Source organism: Buceros rhinoceros, unplaced genomic scaffold (assembly GCF_000710305.1).
Source record: "Buceros rhinoceros silvestris isolate BGI_N320 unplaced genomic scaffold, ASM71030v1 scaffold12419, whole genome shotgun sequence".
NCBI lineage: Eukaryota > Metazoa > Chordata > Aves > Bucerotiformes > Bucerotidae > Buceros > Buceros rhinoceros.
Window position 1 is genome coordinate 805 of NW_010432146.1, and position 22,848 is coordinate 23,652.

Here is a 22,848-nt window from a genome sequence, read left to right on the forward strand (position 1 = left end):
AACTCTCTAGTTATCCTTGTTGCCACCATTTCCCAATCTGATTTATGGTGAAAGCAAGAGACAGGAAACAATGACAGGATTTAACCTTCCATATTAGCATCCTTCCAACCCACTACACACAAGCAGAGATTAAAACCCATTGCTTGTTCACATTTTAATCTCTCAAAACACTGTTTTATCTGTACGGTTTCTAAAGCAGTTATATGCGAGCTCAGCTTCAGTTAGCACAATGTAGTGAGTCACTGCATCTCAGCTGAGCTGTAGTAATATGCCAGACAGGCAGAAGAGCAAATGCTTTTACCTAAATCTGCTTCTAATTGTTCAGGTATGTTGGAACACATGGTAAGTACAAGGTAGGCTACTACATGACTGCTGCTGGATGGTAACTCATTAAGATAGTCTTAAGATCTACAGCCTGATCACTTGTTTAGAGTCTTAATCTGAAACAGTATTAATCCGTCTCAGCTCATGGTATTCTTATTATATACACACAAATATTTTTGCTAAGCACTCAATTGCTAGTGTGTAGCCATGTAGCTAAACACCAAAAAAACCCAACAACAAAAACCTCTCAAAAAACCAAGTATACAACAATAAGAACAGTTTTAATGACATCAAGACCATATGTAAATATCTAACGGATGAATGCAAATCAAAGCATGCCTGCTAAATATGGAGAGATTGGCCAGGCAGGAAAAAACAAGTCTGTGATGAGGCTGTCCATCGTATAACTGCTTCCTGTACTCACGTATCAAAAGTGCATTGGAACAGAAACGCACTACGAAAGCGGAGCTGGTTCTCCAATAGAAATTGCAGAAAGATGGCAAGAAAAACCAAAACAAATGAAAAGCCAGTTTGAAGAAAAATAGTGTGATTACTAGCCCACACTAGAAAGACTTTGGAAATATATAGCTGCTATTAGTTCCCCTCTAAAGTAATCCAACCGCAGTAATGATTCCACAGTGGCAGCATTAAAATTAAAGACAATTCTTTAGATGATATAACCCAACAGAGTTCTAGCTTGTATCCATAGAGGATCACGTTAAGCACCCAGCAATATTAATGAATTGTTCATTGAAGACATTTTCCATTTACAAGTACCTCTTCAGAACAAAAAAAAAAAAGAAAAATAAAATCAGGAACATAGAATATGGAAGCATTTAGGTTCACAGCAGACATCTGGCAAAACAATGACAAATGGCAGGATTAACATTTAGATGTAGTTCTATTAAAAAGACAACTCCTCCACTGTTGGAATAATCTCATAAAAGCTCTTTCATTAAATCACTCTGTCAAACCAACTGATTCCTTTTCAATGCAATTTAAACTCATTATGTTTAATGAGGCTGTTATAGTTGCAATAAAACAAACATAAGTGCTGTTTTTATGCTCGCCTACCAGGTAAATCACCTTTTGGAAAACATTACAGTTCTATCTGTTGCAGAGTACTTAAACATACACATTGTAAAGTCAGTGGTGGTTACTCTCTTCACTTGGATGAGTTGGTCCCTGAAGCTCACACAAACACAAGTAAAACCTTTAACTCTTAAATTGTTTCCACTTACAAGCGCTTATACTTTCTCTCACAGAAACTGTCCTACTACCTACACAAACAATGCAATTACAACAAAGACATTGTTCTGTCTTCAGTGTGGAACACTAACAAAATCACTAAAAGCAGCTGCAAGAAATCCTGCAGCATTAAGAGAAAAATGTGATGTAAGGATTAGTGTAATTTCAATACACCCAATACTAAAAACAGACTAAGAAAAACATTCATTTCTACCAACTTGTCTATTCAATCCCTCCAATGCCTATAAAAGAAAAAAATACGCAACTGTACTTGTTACTGAAAAACTTGCAGGAACAGTCTTGCTCATAGGTATCAATTTTAACGATCAAAAGTTTATTTTCTGGGTTTTTTTAAAACAATTAAATCAGTAATTTGTTCCAAACCAGTTATTTACCTTTTTGGTGCTTATATAAAGCACCAAACTGACTATAAAATACTCCTTGGTTTCTTCCAACCAAACCAACTCAACACAGACTTTACCCCCTGAATCTGCGTAGGCTGTGGTGTAGAGAGGCCCCATGTAGTCATAGAGGCCGGATGTCTTGGAACACAGGTCCATGTAGACTGGGGCACTGAAACACCAGAAGGGCTTTCCGGCTTCATCCAACAGAGTGACGTTCATCACATAGCAGTCCTACAAAGAGAAGCAGAAGAGATTGTTCCCCTATGCCATGGCATGGTAAATAGATCTGACTTCAGGAGAAATATCAAGGGTACAGAGAGCAATATTTGGTATGAAGGCTAAAGACTCAAAATATAATTGATAGTGCTCTACCGACTGCTGCAAAGCAACAAATATTTATTTAGAGGTTTCTACAGAAATCAAAATTGCAACTTACGGACATCAAAAACTGTGCTACAGAAGGCAGCACAGCCAATCTAAATTAGACATTATTTTTTGAAGATTTAGTCCTTTAACATTGGTGTTTCTTAATTATTAGCCACCTTACCATTCAAACAATGACAGTCCTTTCAAAACGAGAAAGAAACTCAACTTTAAACTCAAGTGCTAAACTTGTGTGAATGCAGCAATGTTTGCAGAGGCACTCCTTATATGCCAGCTATAAGTGAAAGTTATACAGCACTTTTTGAATGGCTGAAGGCTTCACTTCCCAGAAAGTTCGTATTACTACATCTTTCTACCCTCCAAACAATCCCTTTTTAAAAGTCTCAAAAACCAATCACATCAATTTATAACCGTCAGGATGCCAGTTCTTGGGTACTTGCAAACTGACGGTTTCACACGTGTCTTAAAAGCGTATGGGTTGTGTGTCGTTGTGAATATCATCTGTTACCTATTGCCATGAGTTCTGAATCACTAAGTGAATCAGATCAGCTTAATTATGCTGTATATATGCAACGCTTCCAGGAGTATCATATGCTCCGAAAGCATAAGCAACCCAGCTTCACGTATTCCAAGATTAATTTGGAATGCTTGACTTCACTGCACTACCTAGTTGTGCTTCTGTTGCTGTAACACTTATTTCACTATTACCATACTTCAATCAAAAATACAGAGCAGATGGCACAAACATAAGAGGTAACGGGATACACACAGTTTTCTTAAGTTTGTTACTCTAAACTACGATGAAAATACAAAATTCAAATCAAATCTAATAATCACTTAATTCTTTCTTGTTTCAAGTAAATTTATGGCTTTTGTAAATTACTATATTCTTGTCTGGCATCTTGCATATCAAAGGCCAATTATGAAAAGGAAAGCAGGTTAGCCTGGAGTGTTGGGTTTTATTTTTTTTTTCCTTCCAACTATCTGTACTTCAGCAATTAATTCCTTTTTTTATTATTTAAAATTCCCAGAAGTCCCAAAGAAAAGCTTTATTGTTTTTCCTTAGAATATTGGACAACATCGAAATAAATTCAAAGTAATGCCAAGTTCTGCTGCTGTAGCTGATTTTACTTGGCTCTCACATTTTTTAAGAATTTGAGATTTATGTTAAAAGCCAAACTGAATTCTACCTGCAGCTATGTGTTGTCATGCACAATCTCTCACCACAAAATGAGGGGGTTTAAAAGCAATTATATTTATTTTTTCCTAGAAACAAATATTCAGGATAACTTACGCTGTAAGCACAGGACAGAGCTAAACTCAGGACTACAGCCATAGCTCTCTCTTTCCTCTGACAGTTAATTTCCCAGATTTTCATGTGCTACTCATGATTATTTTCATGGAAGAAAAATTTCTGTCAAGCAGCTGTAAACCATATAGAATCATAGAAGGTTTGTGTTGGAAGAGACCTTTAAAGATCATTTAGCTCCAACATCTTGATCTTCCACTAGACCAGATTGCTCAAAGCCCCATCCAAGCTGGCCTTGAACACTACCAGCAATGGGGCACCCACAGTGCCTCTGGGCAACCTGTTCTACTGCCTTACCAACCTCTCAGGGAAGAGTTTCATCCTAATATCTATTCTAAATCTACCCTCTTACAATTCAAAACCATTGTCCCTTGCTCTGTTGCTACAGGCCTTGGTAAAAAGCCTCCCTCAGCTTTTCTCATAAGCTCCCTGTATGTATTGAAAGGGCACAATAAGGTTTCCCCAGAGCCTTAACTTTCTGATATCTGCCTAACGCAGCTGCAAGATTTCCTACCTCCTGTCATATATTTTCCAAGCAAATGAAGCATATGCTGTAATTACGTGCTAAGATCCCACTAAGTATGCAAATAGTTCTAATAAAATTGATAGGACTCACAATAAAAATAAATTTTATACAAGAGAACGAGTGAGAATTCTTCTAAAATATAGCCAGTTAATCCAGTGGATCCATATGGACATGACTCAAGAGCTAGGTGCTGACTGGAGGAATTGCAGACAGCGCTTTCTGCCTGTGTCCATCGGCATTTTCACATTCTCCAACAGTTTCTAGCTTTCCTTGCACATACACACAATAACAGAACTGTGGAGTATTTCCCTGGCGGCTCAAGACTTATTGCCTGAAAAAAGGCCAATCAAAACCAAAAGCCCTCAGAAAAAGCATATCTGCAGTATGGTTTTCAGGCAGCATTTCCAAGCAGTGCTGGTCAGTCACAGCATCTTTGCCAAGTGGAAAGCACTGGAGTCATCACACATGTATAACGGGTTTATCATAAATCTATTTATTAAATTTATCATTTAATCTAGACTCCAAGACAGAAAGGATAAAATTCACATAATTTTTGCAATATTTGAATTGAGGTTTTTTCTAGTTACAGACATCTTCCACAAATAAAAACATTTTTAAATAGCATAATTAAGATGCATAAAGATAATTCTTTTTCGATATAAGCATTTCCAAAAACAAAAATTATTTCTGACTGACCTTTACATTGCCTTTAAAAACATCAGTTTCCCAGGATAAACCAAGTGTCCCAGCAAGAGGCAAGTGCTTTGTATTATCCTTTAGGCTTATAACTGTGAGCCTCAAATATCCATTTGCAATGTCACCTGAAAACATCAACAATAGATAACGTTATACTGCTAAAAACCGAACTAAGCCCAAGTACACTGCTAACATCTCTCTGCTTCTCTCCATGTCTTCAGTTCCCTCCCACCCAACAGTGAGGAACCCCGATATACACCAACCACTAGATATCAAGCACATTGCAGAGAATTTAAGTTGCAGTTCAGGGCTTTGATTCTGTGATCCACAGTAGAAGCTGTAGCTAAAAAAAGCATTTGGTATACCTGAGAACAAAAACCTGAATGTCACCTAAAGGACTTACACAAGCATGAAAGGAGTAAATTCTACATTCAACATTTCAAGTTCATGCTACCAGTGTCTCCATCAGTGCCCACTCACCAGAAGTCAAGCTCAACACAGAACGCATGAAATAAATTATGAGATACACAGACACACCTCCCCAACCCTTTTTTTTTTTTTTTTTTTTAATATATCTTTCTGCTCTGTCTGGAAACTCAAATAACCCCACACAACAGGCTGCAAGGATAACTATCAGTCCTTTCTGGAAAGGTTATTCCATCGTTTAAACTGACAAGCAGTATGCCTTGATTTCAATCAAGTTTTTTAATTATTGATTTGTTCATTTTTAAAATAACTTTCCAAAGGGTCACTTTCATTTTTTGACAGAATTAAGATTCCTTTGTGATTTGTTTTTTATATTTTGTTACCACACATAACCATATTTCTTTGCTATGTCTTCCTCTCTGCCAAGAGGAAATCAACTTTTTTTAACTGTCCTTTTTCCCCTTGCTATTGCAAGAGCCAAGTTAACTAAAGAGTCCAACAGGCTAATTGTAATCTGGGGTACATCATAACAAACAAGACTTCGACTACAAAAAAAAGTCTATCACGCAGTGCCACAAGCAGATTTCTTACTATGACATCCCTTAAATAATTATTTCTTTGAACAAAAGAAGAACAAAAGCACTGGAGCCTTCAAAGGTAAAAATAAAAAAAAAAAGAAAAAGACTAGAACTAAGCATATAGCACTTGCAGGAGACAAGAAGGGAGAGAAGGAATTCCCAGGAAAATAGTGCTTGTCAGGATCCAGTAGCAGGCCCTGGATAGTAAGACGGTAACTGAAGGGGCTTGTAGAGTTTTAAGATGCAAGCAGCACAAATGAAAGAATAGAGAAGTGTTTTGCCTGTGGTTCTCCCCCTATCAAGGCCAAGTAGCAGCATGGGGCTGAAGACAGAATAAACAACATCAAAAAGGTGGCTTTAAGTTAAAAAACTAAAGCCTGTGTGAAGGAGCAGCAAGAGCCTTTGCCTGGTGGCTGCTGAATACAGACAGCAGGAAGCAAAGTGAACAGGTCAAGGGAGCTACTCCCGAGAGGTGCCTGGCCACAGACCAGCGCTGGAAAGACGTCACTCACAAGCAGGGAGTCCAGAGAATATCCACTGTGAGGAGGCAGCAGCCCAACACATGACAGAGGACAGAAGCAGCAGGTTTTTCAGTACAGACGTCGGCTGGAGTGGGAGCATGAATACAGAGAAACCAACATGACTATGCCCAGGAAATATTTCGTATGGTTGAAGGAAAATGCATCACTCCAGACAGTGATACCCGCTGTCCTTCAGTGAAGTCCCAGAGAACTCAGTGAGGAACATGTAAGCAGAATTCACTTTCAGGATTCAGCTCAAAGTGCAAGAAAAAGGCTATTAAGTTGATACCTACCCAAACGGTTCAGTTCCAAAACCTCAGTAAATCAAATCCCATGACAAGATTTCATTCAAGATAAAAACAGTTTAGATAAAAACACAGGCTTTACTGAGTGAACACTTTAAACAACATCAATCAACAAGAATTTTTTTCCAAAGGACTATTTGGTTATCTGCAATTCAGATTTGAATTGAAGCAGCTATTCCTCCCACTCATTCAAAACAAATGAAAATTTTAACAGAATAAAAACAAATTGAAAAAAGCACACTGCTAATAAATTAATGAAGCCCAGGACATAACTACCGTTGCATGGCATTAATAACATTAACGGCTGCATTGCTAGATGGGTCATCTGGCTATGGTGCAAGTTAGAAATCCCCTATTGCTGTTACTTTAAGCCAGATGGAAATAGGTGACTCAGATCAGGAATCTGAAGGGTAATTATTCATGGGTTAGTTAATCCAGTCTTTATAATTAGTATTATTTTTTAATATAAAAGCTCCACTGCAGTCCTCATACCCAGAAAGAAAAAGAAGTATGCCTAGAAATTAGCAAGAAGCTGCAGTGCTGAAATCTCCCCTTCCTCCTTCTAATAAGGCAAGGAAAGGGAATTAAAGGGCAGAGCAAGCAATGTTAAACATACCAAGAGAAACATAGAGGAAGCAAACTGAACAGGGCTTTCTGCAGCTTGATCTAGAATTTGTTGCACTGTGCCCTTACAGATGATCTACAGACCAGAGTTTATACAAGACAGCTGCTGCAGCAGATCAGCCCTTTAATCAGCAGAGGTTATAGGGAACAAGTATTTTCAAATAAAGGGAGTACCAATACAGAGAACGTATATCATGTAGACAAACCTCAGGGGAAATACATAAATAGCCCAACAGTTCCAAGGCACTTATTTTAACTAAAAGCCAAGTGAGCGTTTTGCTAAGCAAGCCTTTGTCGCAAGTGGTAATTCGATTGTTACTTTCTCAGGCAAGGTGGTGTTTAACACTAATTCAGGCAGCAACAGCCAGCCTTACTGTGCTGAAATGGTCATTTCAACTTGCAAATTGATCTTCAGGATCAAGCAAAAACATTTAAAATATCTGATGTGATATTTTACAAAAAAAAAAATCTTCAAAGGTCTCTAAACACATAAAAATCACCCCACTACATTTTGCAAGCACAACACATCAACGAGGAATAACACTTGAAAAGCCAAAGTTTAGGCTACCATATGGTTACACAGCTATGCTTAAAGAGTTGAAAACCTACGTAAATACATTTCAAGAATGTTTATTAAAAAGCTAGGTGTAGTAGTCATGGCTTCTATGAGTCATATGAAAAGCCTATCGCAGCTTCCTGAAAAAGTTTTCTCATACCTTCAATTCAATTTCGAAGTCTTTAGCAAATTCACTCTACAGTATCTGTCAACATGTTACTAATTCTGTTTAAAAGGAAGGAAACATAAAATAAAATGCTAAAAAACAGACAAAAGAGAGTAACAAAACAGCTGGTTACCGCAGTGCCAGTATTAATAACAGGAAAAAGAGACCTGAAGCCATTTATACTCTACCCACTTGGTTCAATGAAGTGTGAAACAACTGTAATTTAATGGTTAGAATTTTGCAGAAAGAGTTGAAAATAGAGCAGTGAAATAAAGCACAACATGAATGAACGCTAACAGAAAGCAGACAAAAATAAATCAGTTATTCTGCAGAATAACAAACGGGCATTCCCTGGTAACCTACGAGTGTCTACAGCTTCCTAATGGAAACAAGCAAATAAAAATCCAGTATAACAGCTGACAACTGATCTGCACCTCAGGTTGTGGAAACAGCAATTGGCATGTCACATCCACAGTTTAGATTAAATCTGGATTGGGCAGAGAATTTTGAGAAACAGCAAGACTTCTCACTGTGATGGAGAACTCCATGTTTCAGAGCCCTGACAGAGAATGGGACAAAGAGTATCATTAGAACAGAGCCTAAAAACAAAGGACAAGCCATCAAAGTCCAACAGCTTGGACAAACCTACACTGTTGGCTACATTCATAAACACCATGTTTACCAGAAAAGCAACATGAACAACAAATTGCTTTGAAGATACACGACAGCAGACAGCCATAAGCTGCCTCACTACATCATTTTTTAACACAAATTATGGAGGAAATCAAGCATTTCCCAAAAGGAATTCTTGTGCAAGTACATGGAAGGGACTAGATGACGAATAAGCTTATTGCCCTGCAGAACCATGGCTAGAGCTGACTGATGCCCTGTGGGAGCAGAATCTAGAGGCTGTCACCAGCTAAAGGACAAAACCAAAACAAGTTCAGAAAACACTTATGAACATAAAATGGATTGTTTAACTAACAAAGTGAGATGGCATCACAACTGCAGCTCCTGGATATTTGCTACAATTTGCATAAATTTCAGCTTCAACTTTAACAGAAGGAGCTTCTAAGTAGCAAAAAAAAGTGATTCCAAAAAACAAAACGTACCACAGAATGCTTTCTCTTGTACAGCTTTATTGCTAGGAGCATAAAATTTTCATTTTAGAAAACAAAACATGACATTCTCCTGGGAGGACAGGCAGAGAGAGTTGGGATTGTTCAGCCTGGAGAAGAGAAGGCTCCTGAGAGACCTTATCCAGGCGGGATGAGGCTTTGAGCAACCTCATCTAGAGGAAGGTGTCCCTGCCCATGGCAAAGGGGTGGAACTAGATGATCTTTAAAGTCCCTTCCAACCCACACCATTCTATGATTCACCTAAAATAAAAAACCAAAACAAACTCAAAACCAAAAAACCAACTCTGTCCAATATACAGAAGAATTTTGTGGATTTGAGGGAAGTATTCCTTTATTTCAAGCTCAGAGCTTTTTCAGAATCTGAAAACATGTATGTTTCAAATTCAAAGAACTACAACACTCCACACTGTGCACAAGGCTACAGCCTAAATGACAGTTCTTGGAGTCATCAAATACAAATTTAAAAAAGAGTCCTGGGGAAATTTGTTCTAACACTGTAAAGGCACTCAAGCCTGGTAACAGTGCCCTCTGCTGTCTTCATCAGAAACAATTCTGAAATCAGGAGCATTAGTACTGTTACCAGAAAAATACTGGGGAGCAATAATTAATTTAGAGCGTTTAATTTTAATTGTCTAATTTTAAGTTTAATATTTTAATCTTTCTCTGCTGACAGAAAGAGAGCTGGGTAGCTGTAGCCAGGGCTGTGTTGAAGTTAAGTCAGAGAGATCACTCATACATGTTTCAAAACCCTAGCAAAATTATTAACTTGGGCTGTACATGAACAACAAGGACAGCCAATTGTGCCTCATTAAAAGAAATGCTAAGAACAAAAAAGCAGCAGGGTAAAAAAGAATCGCTAGTAGTGTTTATTACCCAACAAAAGTATGCCAGAGTAGGCAACCTGAAGTTGACCTAAATAAAAGATATAAATCTTAAAAATTCACAGTATCTTCTACAAATATATTTACATATTTAATCTGTCAACACACCTAAAGCATACTTGTGAAGAATTCTACAGAAAGAGGTCTCCAAAATGTATGAGGACAATCTCCCTCTCCCTTATAGTATGAAAGTGGAAGGAACACCATTCTGTACCAAAAGCTGTGCCACTGCATTACCAACTCAGCACTGAGCCAGACAAAAATATCCTGATGATCTGCAAGCCGGACTCTGTGTCAATGTAACAGCAGACAGATCTCAAACAGAGCAAGCTTGCGACTCCACACAACATACCATGCAGATATAGAGAACATGCCACCAACAAAAAGATAACTTACTCTTACAAATCCATTTCAGTTTCTCCCCTTAAAAAAAGATATTGGATATAAGAAGGAAAACAGCAGCGATGATTTTAAAAAATAGACATTACTGTTCTGTAAACTCTACCTTTTCTGCAGAAGAGGCTCTTGAATGTTCCACACAGGTAGGTGCAGCTTCCACTGTGCATATCAAGGTGTAGACTGTAGTCATGCAGTCCATATTCTGGGTCAGTATCATCCCATACAGGTTGATTAGGTGGAAAGGCATACTGACTTTAAAAAAAAAACAAACCACAGAATTAAGCAAAGGAAAATGATTTAATAGAAAGACATATAGTAAATAGCCCTACACTGAGACTATCATCTTAGGAAGGGTTAAAATAAGGGAAAAATTATTAAAAGATAAAACTTTTCTTCTTTATTAAAGCTTTGGATAATCAAACACCTCTAAGTTCATCATACTTTTTTAAGCTGTCTAATACTTCTAACCAGGTGTTCAGCCTAGCCAAAGGCAGGAAATATGGCAGTCAACTTTAAAAGGTATATCTGTTAAACTCCAAAACAATGGCCTTGTTGACACGTAAAGAAAAAAAGGAAAACAAGCATCAGCTTAACTATAAGTCTAAAAGCCAACTAGCTACAGAATTCTCTGGAATAGCAGTTCCTGAATAATTTTGTCTCAGTATAACCTAAAGCAGAAACTCTGGCACACAAACGGCCAGAGAGAGGAGGCCAAATCCCAGAGGCAGCTGAGCAGCTTCTACACAGGCTCCTATTTGGTAGTAAGGGAGGTGGTGTTAGGTCTTACCTTCTGTGTGAAAACAGCCATATGAAGTTATAGTCAGCACCTAAGACTGTCCACAGACACAACAGTATCTGAGCAGAATGCTGAAAGGGTGGGCTGGGGGGAAAATAAATCCCCCAAATCATCCTCTAAAACTAAAAAAAACTCCATTAACTGTTTTTAAACAGTTTACAGTGTATACTCAGGTGTTATACCATACACTGCGAGATAAACAAATACTTCATAGGAAATCTGGCTAGTTTTTCAATAGGACTGAAAGATAAATGCAGGCACCCTACCAGAGTGCTTGAGTATTTTTCTCCCCTCTTACACCGCTAAAGATTATTTTCCTGCTTCCCAAAATGTCTCCCTCTCTTCTAGGCCTTTCAGACAGGAAGATGGAATAAAAAGACTGCTTGTGAAAAGGCAGAAGTTATGGGCAGCACATTTCTAATTTTCTCAATATAGCAAGTACTTGTACAATTGTATGACTAAATTATCTCCTCAATAGCATAACAATAGCTACATTTTAGTACAAAAACACTACTATGGCTTTGTATATAGTTACCATAACAGATGTTTACATTAAACAAGAATATTTAATTACTACCTAAATATAAACCTCTGATCAGGAGCAAATTTTGACTGTAAAATTCAAAGCTTTATTCAAAAGGTTATCTTTATTACCCACAAAGGAGAAACCAAAACTTACACAGTAGCAGAACCTAAAGTGCTTCTCTCGAGAAGTTGATGATAATGAAGACTCGCCATAACAAAAGCAATTTCATTTTTCTCCTGAAAAGTTAATTAAAGTTGATGTATTTTCATCTGGAAATACCTTTTTCACAATGTCTTCCTGAGCATTAAAATTCATAGATAAATGATGCCGCTGCTTGTTACTCTGCCAGTTACTGTAATGATGTGAATAATGGCTTGCTTTAACGCTTGCACTCGTATGGCTGTATGGCTGCTCCTGTCTTTTCACAAGAGTACAGAATATATGTAAAAGATCACAGCATTTCTATAGGACAGGCAAAGGGAGGGAAACCAGCTATGCAATGGCAAAAGTTAGCAGCAGCAATCCATGGATTGTACTTCTGTAACTTCTACGTACCATTCTAAACCAGGCATCTAGCAAGTCAGACAGGCCTTGCTCCCAGCTCTTAAATAACTAGGCATCAAGCTTATTTCCATACGTAAGGAACTATTTGCAAAGAGGACTAATATCAGTGAGGAACACAGAGCTATTCAACAGAAATACTGAATTTCAAAGTAAAACCCTAGACGTCTTCACCAGGTTATATATTCCTGGGAAAACAATAAGACATACTTTCTATAGGCTATACAGCTCAAAAAAAACTTCAGAGCTCAATGTGCAACTAAAGTGAGCCAAAGCTTTCAGTTTACCTCAAGAACACAGAATGCTAGGATTTCAGTGCCTTTTTTTTTTTTTTAAGAAAAATGCATTTTTAAGTCCTACATTTGCAAACACAAGTCAATAGCAAAATTCACAGAATGGTTGGGATTGGAAAGGACCACTGGAGATCACCTAACCCAGTCCCCCTGCTAAAGCAGGTTCACCTAGAGCATCCTAGTTGCACAGGATCAAGTCGAGGTGGCTTTAGAATATCTCCACAGAAGGAGACTCTACGACCTCTCTGGGCAGGCTGTTCCAGTGTTCTGTCACTCTCAAAGTAAAGCAGTTTTCCCTGAAGTTCAGGCAGAAAATAATTCACTGTAATCAGTCTATTACTGTCCTGCAAAGTGCACAACTATTGATTTCACCTCTCTGGGTTACCAAACAGAAAATGATATCCCCTACTCAAACATTTTTAGCTACTCCTGTACTTTTGTAGTCCAAAATTACAGCTATAAAAGATACAATAATAGAGATTTACCAATCGCATTGAGTCTCCGAGTCTTTATCCAAATACCAGAATGCCCACATAACCTGTCCTTGGTTGCCAAAACTGCTAGCATCAATAATTTCTCTTAGGCAGCTAAGCAACATGTAAAAAAACAAGATGTGTGGCATTTATGATCATTAACCAGTCTACAGTCAGCTGCCTCATGTTACTGCCCACACAGGGAGTAAGAACACTCGTTCAGAAGAGTAAGCAGAAAGAACACACTAGGGTGAGGCACTCAATGCTCAACAACTTCGTGGAGTTAGTTACAACTGAACTACTTCCAGGTGCTGAAAGAGTTCTCTCTCCAAGCACCGGAAAAGGTAATGCACCAGCAAAACCATCAGGACACCACCACATTAAATTTCTGAAAATACAAAGAAACAGCTGTTCACTTAACAGAACTCCTAATTGGCTTGAGCAGGTCACCCAGACTCCAGTTTTCTAGGAAATGGACACCTTGAAGTAAGAGTGAAACAAATATTCCTTCTGTGGCTTTAAACAATTCCTCTGGTGATTATGCACATTCAAGGTAGCGGAGTTTCCAGCTGGAAATGAGACTTAAGTTAGGGCAACTGTTCACAGGTTGCTTGAGGGAAGTTTCTTGTCAGTGCCAAGTAATGTAAGGCTACACCATTAATATGGCTGGGGGGGTGGCAGGGAAAAAAGGGCTGCCACCTCCACATTCAGTCCAAAAGCAGAACACCTGAGATGGGCTTCCAGAGCACCCAACCACATGCAACTTGAGGCAGACGCCTAGTTCCTATTGTATTCAGTGCAAAGACACGAATTCCTTTAGCGTAGAAGTCTCCTTCAGAAGCTCTGCCCTGCTCTCAGAAGACATTTATCTCCACACACGGGCTACAGAGACTAACCCCTTAACTTAGACACTTAATACCAAGAACTGGATATTCCCAAAAAGGGCAAAATTTACAGCATTCCTACTGCTGAAAAGGAACACAACTACCTGGGGATTAGGTACCTGGTAGATTAAAGAAAACAACTAGCAAAGTTGCCTTGTGTGAATTCATCGCTCTGAGCGATGGGGACAGGGCAAGGCACAAGTCAGGAGAAGCACATCTCTCCTCAAACTTCTATTTAAAATGGCTTTAGGATGTCAAACATTGGCATGTGAAGACCACGAAAGAGATATAACTGAACACTGAAAGAAGATCCATACAGCATGTAATATACTATGATACATAACCACTCTTTTAATTAGAGGTGGATACTTTTTTTTTTTGAAAAAAATACAGATACTCCTTGACAGCTCTTTAGAATACAATAGCTGTCCCTATCTCTATTTCCTGTTCTTACAATCCTGTTTCAAAATCTAAAGAGAAAGGAAGATGAAAAAACAAACAAACCCGAGCTCCCCCCAAAACTCCCCAAACTACAAGGCAAAAGAATCTGTTTCTTCAAGTCACAATTAAAAATTGAAACAAAGTGTTATCTTACCTTCCAAAGTCCTACTAAGAGTCCTGGATTCAGACCGAAGAGCTGGACAAGCTTATCAGCACCAACAGCTACACTACTTGTAGTCAGGTTAGCAAGGTGGTATTTAGCAACTAAGGAACGTCGACGAGGTCTTTGGAAAGAACATACAGAAAGTAGCAACAAGAGTATGTCTCCTTATTAATGCGAGGCTCAATCTGATTTCATTTTTAACTCTGAAGTCTGACCAACAGCACATGATGAAAACAGTTCTGAGAGCATTCATCATGCACAGCCATAAACTACTTCTGAACAACTACAGCACACTAACAGGATCTCAACACCTAACAAGAAATGAAACAAAAGCCACTGTAGGGTGGCCTAATGTACTCTTTCAAAAAGAAGAAAAACTTGTATGCTTGCCTAATATTTCAAAAGAGCCACAGAATTAGTTTATAATTTGTTTTTAATACTATGTTGGTACTAGGTGGAATCACTAAACATTTGCCAGTATGAAGCAAGCTATTAAGAAGGTAAATTCTTCCTCTACAGATGCAAAATTACAAAGAAAGGATCAAACTGGGCATATAATAAATTAAAAGCTTCTGTTAGAGGAAGCTTTCCCTTTTTTTAAAATTATTTCTAGATTTTGTCTATAATTAAAGCAATTCATCTCCATAGCACCCTTTAACTAAAGTTCCTACTTCTCAGGTGTTCTTATTGGCCAATGATGCAGAGAAAAGAGCAGGAAGAGCATTACCTATTCAGCATGCAGAAGTAACTCCTCCTAAAATCCTTGGCAGATGGAGGCTCTTACTATATTCAAAACTGTTCCCAGACTTCCCAGTAGTATCCCAGTAATATCCCCTACCAGTACGCTCTGCTAGGAATACAGCAACCAACAGGAACTTCGGGACATTACCTTGAACTGCGAGATTTGGGGCAGGGATGGGTCATCAACTCTTTCCATCTTTAAGGCATTCAGATTGGTATAAATACAAGGATATTCCCAAAGTCCTGCACTAGCTCCCTGTAGTCTAAACATCCTGAGTAACATTCTGGTATTTGTGAAATCGTTACCTTCGTGTATATTCACAACCTCCAACAACTTACAATTCTGTGAAATGAATACACTAACTGTGTGCAAGCTCGCTTTTACTATTCTCTATATATAAATCATCATCTTGTTAAAAAAACTACATTTCCCACACAATTTGATTACAAGACTTTCTAGCTGACTTTACACTATAAAGGCTTTTGCTTTTTTTTTTTTTTGGCAAATACTTTGCTTCTGCTTGAGGAACCGTGTTTTTGTAAGTGAACAACAATTCTCTTATTCCAGAGTTCTGCTGCTAGGGGTTTTGTGTGAGAAGCACGTAGCTCATACTGCATATACTAAAATGACACATAAGACAGTGACATGTGGAAAACTCCTTGACAGCAACCAGTTACGTATATACATTAAATACACACTTTTCATCTAAACATCTTTTCTCAAAATATAATGCCAGAAAAATATTGTGCATGCTTAAATTACAAAACAACATGTTACCTCACATAGTGCTGTGGACTATATTTTTTTATACGCATGTACTTATACTGTACACACAACCAAACACCAAGTTCCCTAAATTCACACACACATCTAGAAAAAAAAAGTTAGTAACATAATTACCTGATTGTACGTAACAGTGATGAACTGTTCCAATCTAAATGCCTCATGTTAAATTCTCCCAGATTTACATGTTTGTTTCATGCTCATTTGTACCTACGCCTTAGACTCAGCCTTCCAAGGCAGGACCTATCAGTCTGTGTCTTGCATGCCAGTAGGTACATCAGCCCATGAATTAATTTCACAGCTTCCTGGATTATATCTATTTCTTGCTAAAAAACTCTACCAATTAAAAGAAGGACATAGGCTCTGGAAGAAATACTAGAGAGAGGCTAAGAAAGAAATAACTTATTAAGTCAAGCCAAGTTCAGATAGCTCCTACAGACACATTATCAACCCATTTCACCAAAACCCCATCAAAAACCCTAAGTTAAAACTCACCCATTCTTGCTGGGGAATCTGCTTTGGTCAGGAAACAATGGTGTAACTCCGAAGAGGTTTATGGTTGACAGGATGTCTACGGATGGCCAATTTGTACTATACCAAAATATAGTTACAGATGTGTCCTTAAATAATAGATTTGATTTCTCCACTACATATTCCTTTCCATTTTTGTCTTTCAGAACAATTATCCAACTCAAGCCGGAGGCTCTGTTATTTAGGAATGGAGAAAGGAGACAGGTGTTTAGAAAAGATTCTCAAAGTGAAGAAAATTAAACTACGCTTCCAACAGAAGTTTAAAAATTTCCACTAACTGCCACTTATGTTTCTCAGGCTAGGTCATTTACAGGCTATGACTGTATCTTCCCATTATGACAGACAGTTACAGCTCTATTTCAGTATCCCCCCAGCATTTCCAAAGGCATTAATATTCTGTACATTGTATTCGAGTAAACATCTGTGACAAGACATTGCTTACTTCATAGCTTCTTTGTTTTTACATGGAAGGCCTGTATAAGGATCTACAGGTTTAATGAGTCGCATTACTCTAGTTTTGACAACAGCTGTTTGTTTGAAGATGTATTCTTTCTTCCAGTACCCAGGGTTTTTATCATGTAGAGTGGCACAGCCCCAGGAAAGTGCTCCTCTTTGCTCAGACTTCATGTTCCTTTTTGGTAGAAAACATCTGGAATAGACTTTTAACCAGATTCCACTGAAAATAAAAATAGAAAAAAAGAGGAAAACCACATAAATTTCAAGAATAGTTACTTAACGATTCTTATATGCACCTCTCAGCTACCACAGAGCATAATGTTAGCAGAGAAATATAGTCTTAGATTATCAGCAAACTGGATTTGATCTAAATCTAAATTTATAGAAGACCAAAACCTGTAACCTCCTAGGGAGTAGTCAACAAAATGCAAAGGCACAGCTGTATGCTTTTCCCCATTTTGACTTCCTAAAAGCTCCTATAAGGTCAGTTTCCCTGATGCAAATGAAGGCTCAGGAACCAAAAGATGCTAAATGTCAGCATTTCTCATGGGCTTACAAGGTTATCTCAAAGAATATAGAATCTCTGAATCCATTTCTCGTTCTGGATCATACATCCCAAGTTAGATCCACTTATGACTTTCTGCTCTATCACAAAACAGAAAACCCAAAACAGGAATTCAGTTAATTCTTCCAATACACCAGTACGGTTGATAAACATCTCAACTACACATACAAAAAATATTTGACTAGTGCTCTAGAAAGTGGCATCATCAGGTACTGGGAATTTCCCACTGTTCTACATTTCTCAATAGCACACTAGAGTGTTTGGCTTTTAAAATGTCTTCCTACCCCTTACGCCTTCACAGACACTCACTGAAGCAGATTTAAAAAAAAATTTAAAAAAAAATCAACAACAAAACAAAATAGTACACATCTGAGAGAAAGCTGCTGTGAAGAAACAAAGAAAAGGTAAGTCTTGTCTGTCTTCCTAAAAATATAGGACCCAGGGTGAAGCTCAGAGACAGCCCAGCCATACTCAGCAACTTAAGTGAAAAGTGATTAAGGTTAAGCAGTTGCTTTTGAAAATTCCACCCCAAAACAATGATTCACCCTACTCACACAAAATCAGCTAGTGGAAAAAGTGGTTTAGTATCTCTTACTCAACAAAGACAATCTAGATCTCTCAAGTTCCTCACACAGATCCAGCTGAAAGTGGGGTGGAGATGGGCAATTAGAATCACGTATGTTTGGTGGTAGTATCACTATCATGTCACTCCCTTCTGCACACTCTTCTGAAAAGTTCAGAGAAGAGATACCTTTTTTGAAGAGGTCAAAGAAACAAGCAACAGAAATAATGGGTTCACCTCTTTCCCGTTAGGAAAAATGGGAGGTTACATTTCTGCCTCCCACAACCCAGTATCTCTAGGATAGTTCAGGGAACATTGAGTACAAGTTAAAAGAATTCAAACAACAATCTGTGAATAAAGGTTTCCAATAAGTTTTCTAATTTTAAAGTGCTAGCCTTACAGTCTACATAACCTGACTAAACAAAATTAATAGCAAAAGAATCAACCTCTCAAGAGAAATTCTCCACAATTTATCAGCAAGATTACCTTTACCAGTCCTCACTTATCCCCAGGCAAACCTCCACTAACATGCTTTGTAATGCATCCTTCCCCTCCTTAAAGCATTAAAGCACTCAAGGACTGAATCCATCCCACGCTGCCTCCTACCCACGAAAACCCCTCTCACTTCATCACCTGCTGAGAATAAGTCCCCACATGCCAAGTGGCAGGCTCTTTGTTATTGATGCAAATGTAGTCAGGAATTTTGCAGAAATCTTCCAGTCTGCTGCTCTGCAGACATACGTACAATCTACCACTGCCATTTTTTGGGTCAAAGATGTTTAAGATACACACACCCACATAAGGTTCTATGACGGGTAAACAGGGATTCATAGTCAACATGAGCTTCCAACTTTCTGTTCACCAAAATGGCAGAGGGGAACATGGAGAACAACCCCATAAGTAAAAAAAAGATTTAAGATACTTCCATTCTGAGACCAGAAAAGACAACTCAGATATCAGATAGCATAAAATATTTCCGATGCAGAGAGGAAATTCTTTCTTAACTCCAAAGCAGCTAAGAATTGCAGGATTAACAAAACAGAGATGTCCTTGACACGCCATCATCAGGGGAAAATGAATTGTGCATCATCCAGCTGATCTTATTCGGCCTAAAAAATCCAGTAAGATGACTTCCTGTTAACTAGAAATCCCTTCCCAAGACAGACATCCTTTCTTCCATGGGGATAGATACTCAGCAGCCGGCTGCAGCACGCTGAAAGGACAAGGGTTAGTAGTAGGCATTTCCTGCCTTTTAAAGGTACAGTCTCAGGCAATGCAAGCTGAATGAAGACAGACTTGTCACCAATACCTACCACCCTTCTCAATTCCTCTTGTACAAGCACTTTCTGCTGGTGATAAACCTCTCCGACTCTCAAACAGACCATCTATGCAAGCTTCCTACACAGACTGACAGGGAGGCTGGGGCAAGGGGGATGCAGAAAGAGAGGTCAGAAACATTTCCTTGCTTTCACAGTGACATTGAAGACATCAGTGCCAAGGAACTGTTGAAGCGCAGACGTTATTTGAAGACCTCAAAAACAAAGCACTGCATTACACAACAAAGATATGTCACAATGAAAGACTGATGCGTGAAGGACAACACCCTGTACATCCAGGAAAGCAGAAATATCCTCAGAAAGACACTCTGCCTAAGAATCAACACCATATTTGTCACAGAAATACGCAAGGACTTCAATGAAGACTTCTGTTAATTCACCACAAGATTCAGGGACTCAAGAAGGTCCATGGAAATCTGGCAGGTAGAATTGACCTGGTCCCACTGAACCAGTCAGTCTTCTAGATAGGGGAAAGTATTTCTTCCTCAAATCCGATTTGTGCACATACAATAATCTCTGTCAAGATTAGAAAATGGAAACAGACATTGTTGAGATGGAGAGAGATGATTCAGCTTCCTTTGAGCAGCCAGAATGATTTTATCCTACCTTACTACCCTGAAATGGAAAGCATGTATTAAGATATATAATTTGTGTCAACTACACAGCTCTTATCTACATGCACCTGCTGACAGCTTCAAAAAACATATCTGGATTATGGCCTTCCCTTTAAATTTGTCAGTTCTAAAGGTGACAATGCCAATGTTAACCAACTCACTCCAAAAGTTTTGCCAAATAAGTGAGGAACAGATGAATACCAGAGGCAGCATCTTCCTATATGGAAAGACATCTTCTTATTTAAACACATCTATGTAGCAGAATCCAATAAAAAAAGGATTCCCAGACATCCTAGTTATTGTGTACCAACAAGGATCTCTTCTTTTGATCCTTTCACAAAACTATCATGATACTGGCAGAAGCAACTTGCAAACTCTGTATAAACAATTGCTTACGAAAAAAGTGTATTTGTCTTCGTCCCTTTTATTTTCATTTAGAAGTCATCAAAATTTGACAGAAAGAGCAACAGATAAAACTGACCAGTGAATATCACTGATTAAACCAAACACTCTGCAAAAACCTGATGAAAGAGCTAAATAAGCAGGACTTCAGCATCACGAGAGCTATAATAATTTTACATAGCTACTGGCTACACACCACTATGGATTGCATGAACCAAGAAGCCTGTGCAGGTGCCACTGAATACAAACAAACATATGCAAAATTTACAACAAAATAAATGCTAATAGCAGCATTTCAAAACACTTTATTTAGTTTTTGCCTTGTAACTCCCATTTAACTTAACAGGGCTTGCACAGCTGGAATTCCACACAACACACCGCGCTGCGAGCTATGCCGTACATTATCAGCAGGTACATGCATCAGTGGTCCACCATCAGAGAAACTAAATTAGAAAGACTCGTAACTCGGGTAAATCAAGTGCTGCATGATTAAGACTAGCACTCATGCATCCCTCCTCCTTACTTGTCACTGGCCAGATGACAGAGGCGCTTATTCACACAGCCAACAGACAACAGGGACGCGGCATCCAAATAGGAAAAGATCTTCAACAGTATTTCTGATGGCATGCTGGGAAATGAGAGAGAGAAACACCGTTGGACTTGCCTGAAAACTCCAGAAATGACAATGGAAAAGATTTTTCATTCCAAACCAGAGCAAAGCAAAAAAATGGGAACTATCAGCTTCTAAATACACAAATCAAAACTCACCCCAAGAGTTAATCTGAAGAGTTTGGTTTCTAATTTGTCTCTCTGATATTAGAGCGATTCGCCACAACCTATTCAAGTGGCACGACACAAATACATGAAAAGTTATGGGTTTACATTTTCATTAAACTTTGTTAACTTTAACCCAGCTTGACATCAAACTACCTCAATCAACTTCAGTTTCTTACTGCTTGTACCATAATTTATACACTTAATCCATAACCACCAGCATTTACCAGAGCTGTGCATACTCACTCTCCTCCTGATTGTGGTGTCAGGTCTCAGGACACACCAGGACAGAACTGTCCTAATCAGACAGTGAGATCACCCTCTACCTCATCAAAATCTTCAAACCACAAGTGCTCAGAGGTCTCATACAATTTTCATTTATGTCAACAGAGAGACATCACCTTCAAAACAAGAGCTAAGTGGCACCTTGAGAACATTAATGTTTCTGTGCATCTGCAATACTGCCTGAAACGCAGGGGCCAGCCTAAGTACAACGAGCATAACATAACCTGGAGATGAGCCACTGTGACTTTTGAACTGACAGAAACCTCATATCCTTCAAGTAGTATCTGGCAACTGCACAGAGTTTAAAAAAGGTCTGTTTTATACTCTAACTTTTTGGAGCAGGATAGAGTGGTAACATCAAAATCACCACTGGAACTACAAGCTGCTGCAAAAGTCAGTATCTCAGCTCCTCTCATCTCGATCTCCTACTGTAGTTTACAGCAGGTGCTGGTTTATAATATGTTATTCCAGAACCATATAGCTTTCATGCCTAGATTGATAATAATGCCAGCATTTGAAGTTTTTATTAAAACTCGGAATGTGAGTTGCACAGGCAACTGTGCCAAAACTTGCAGTTACTGTGTAAAATGATTCACAGTCCAAGCCCGAAGTAGTTAATGCATTTAGTCCAAACAGAATTTTAAAATGATCCTTCAAAAAGCTGCCAATTAGCTAAAATAATACTCTTGATCTAGAAATCTCAGCAGTATTTTTTACGATATTATTTCTTCTTTGAAGGAAGCTGATAGAAACGAAATATTTTTCTTTTTTCTCTTGTCTTTCACACCAAACTTGGTTTGTACCAAGCCAAGGTACAAATATGTAACTGTGAGCAGCCAACAGACGGCTTACCACGTGCACTCTTACTCCTCAAGACATACTCACCTCTCAACGCACACACCAGGTTTTGGGCTCTTGGAAGGTGTCAAACAAAGACTTTTAATTCCAGCATTTATAGCTCCAGGACGTTCCCCAGGCCTGGCAGCAAAGCTCATTGACCTGCTTTTTAAAAAGAAAAGCTATTAGGAGTCACATCATCACAAACTGAAGCAATAGTGCACACCCAGACACCACGTTTCAGCTGAGACAGGACTCGGGGAACACAGCACATGGTAAGTCATTATTACCAGCTCACAAATCTGAGCAATTATCACCAAATAAAAATATCTGAGAT

At 38.5% G+C, this 22,848-nt stretch overlaps 1 protein-coding gene across 1 annotated transcript; it reads right to left on the reverse strand.

Annotated features, from left to right (window-relative positions):
* Positions 1–1,937: 1,937 nt before the first annotated feature.
* FBXO15 (F-box protein 15) lies at positions 1,938–22,624 on the reverse strand. The gene is made up of 9 exons (XM_010143664.1): positions 22,560–22,624; positions 21,139–21,243; positions 17,122–17,355; positions 16,644–16,853; positions 14,615–14,744; positions 11,962–12,044; positions 10,593–10,738; positions 4,892–5,016; positions 1,938–2,207 (listed from the first exon to the last, which is right to left on the reverse strand). The coding sequence occupies exons 2-9, from the start codon at positions 21,240–21,242 to the stop codon at positions 1,938–1,940; spliced, it is 1,302 nt and encodes a 433-aa protein (XP_010141966.1). The 5' UTR covers position 21,243; positions 22,560–22,624.
* Between the last annotated feature and the right edge of the window lie 224 nt (positions 22,625–22,848).

Bases quoted from the DNA above. Each gene is read 5' to 3' on its own strand.
- FBXO15 (XM_010143664.1), bottom strand. From the start codon at position 21,242: ATGCCATCAGAAATACTGTTGAAGATCTTTTCCTATTTGGATGCCGCG. The intron at 12,045-14,614 runs GTAAGATAACAC...TTAACTTTTCAG, and splicing joins TCTTAGTAGGACTTTGGAAG to GAGAAAAATGAAATTGCTTT. The intron at 10,739-11,961 runs GTAAGTTTTGGT...TTTTTTTTAAAG, and splicing joins ACTTTAGGTTCTGCTACTGT to TCAGTATGCCTTTCCACCTA.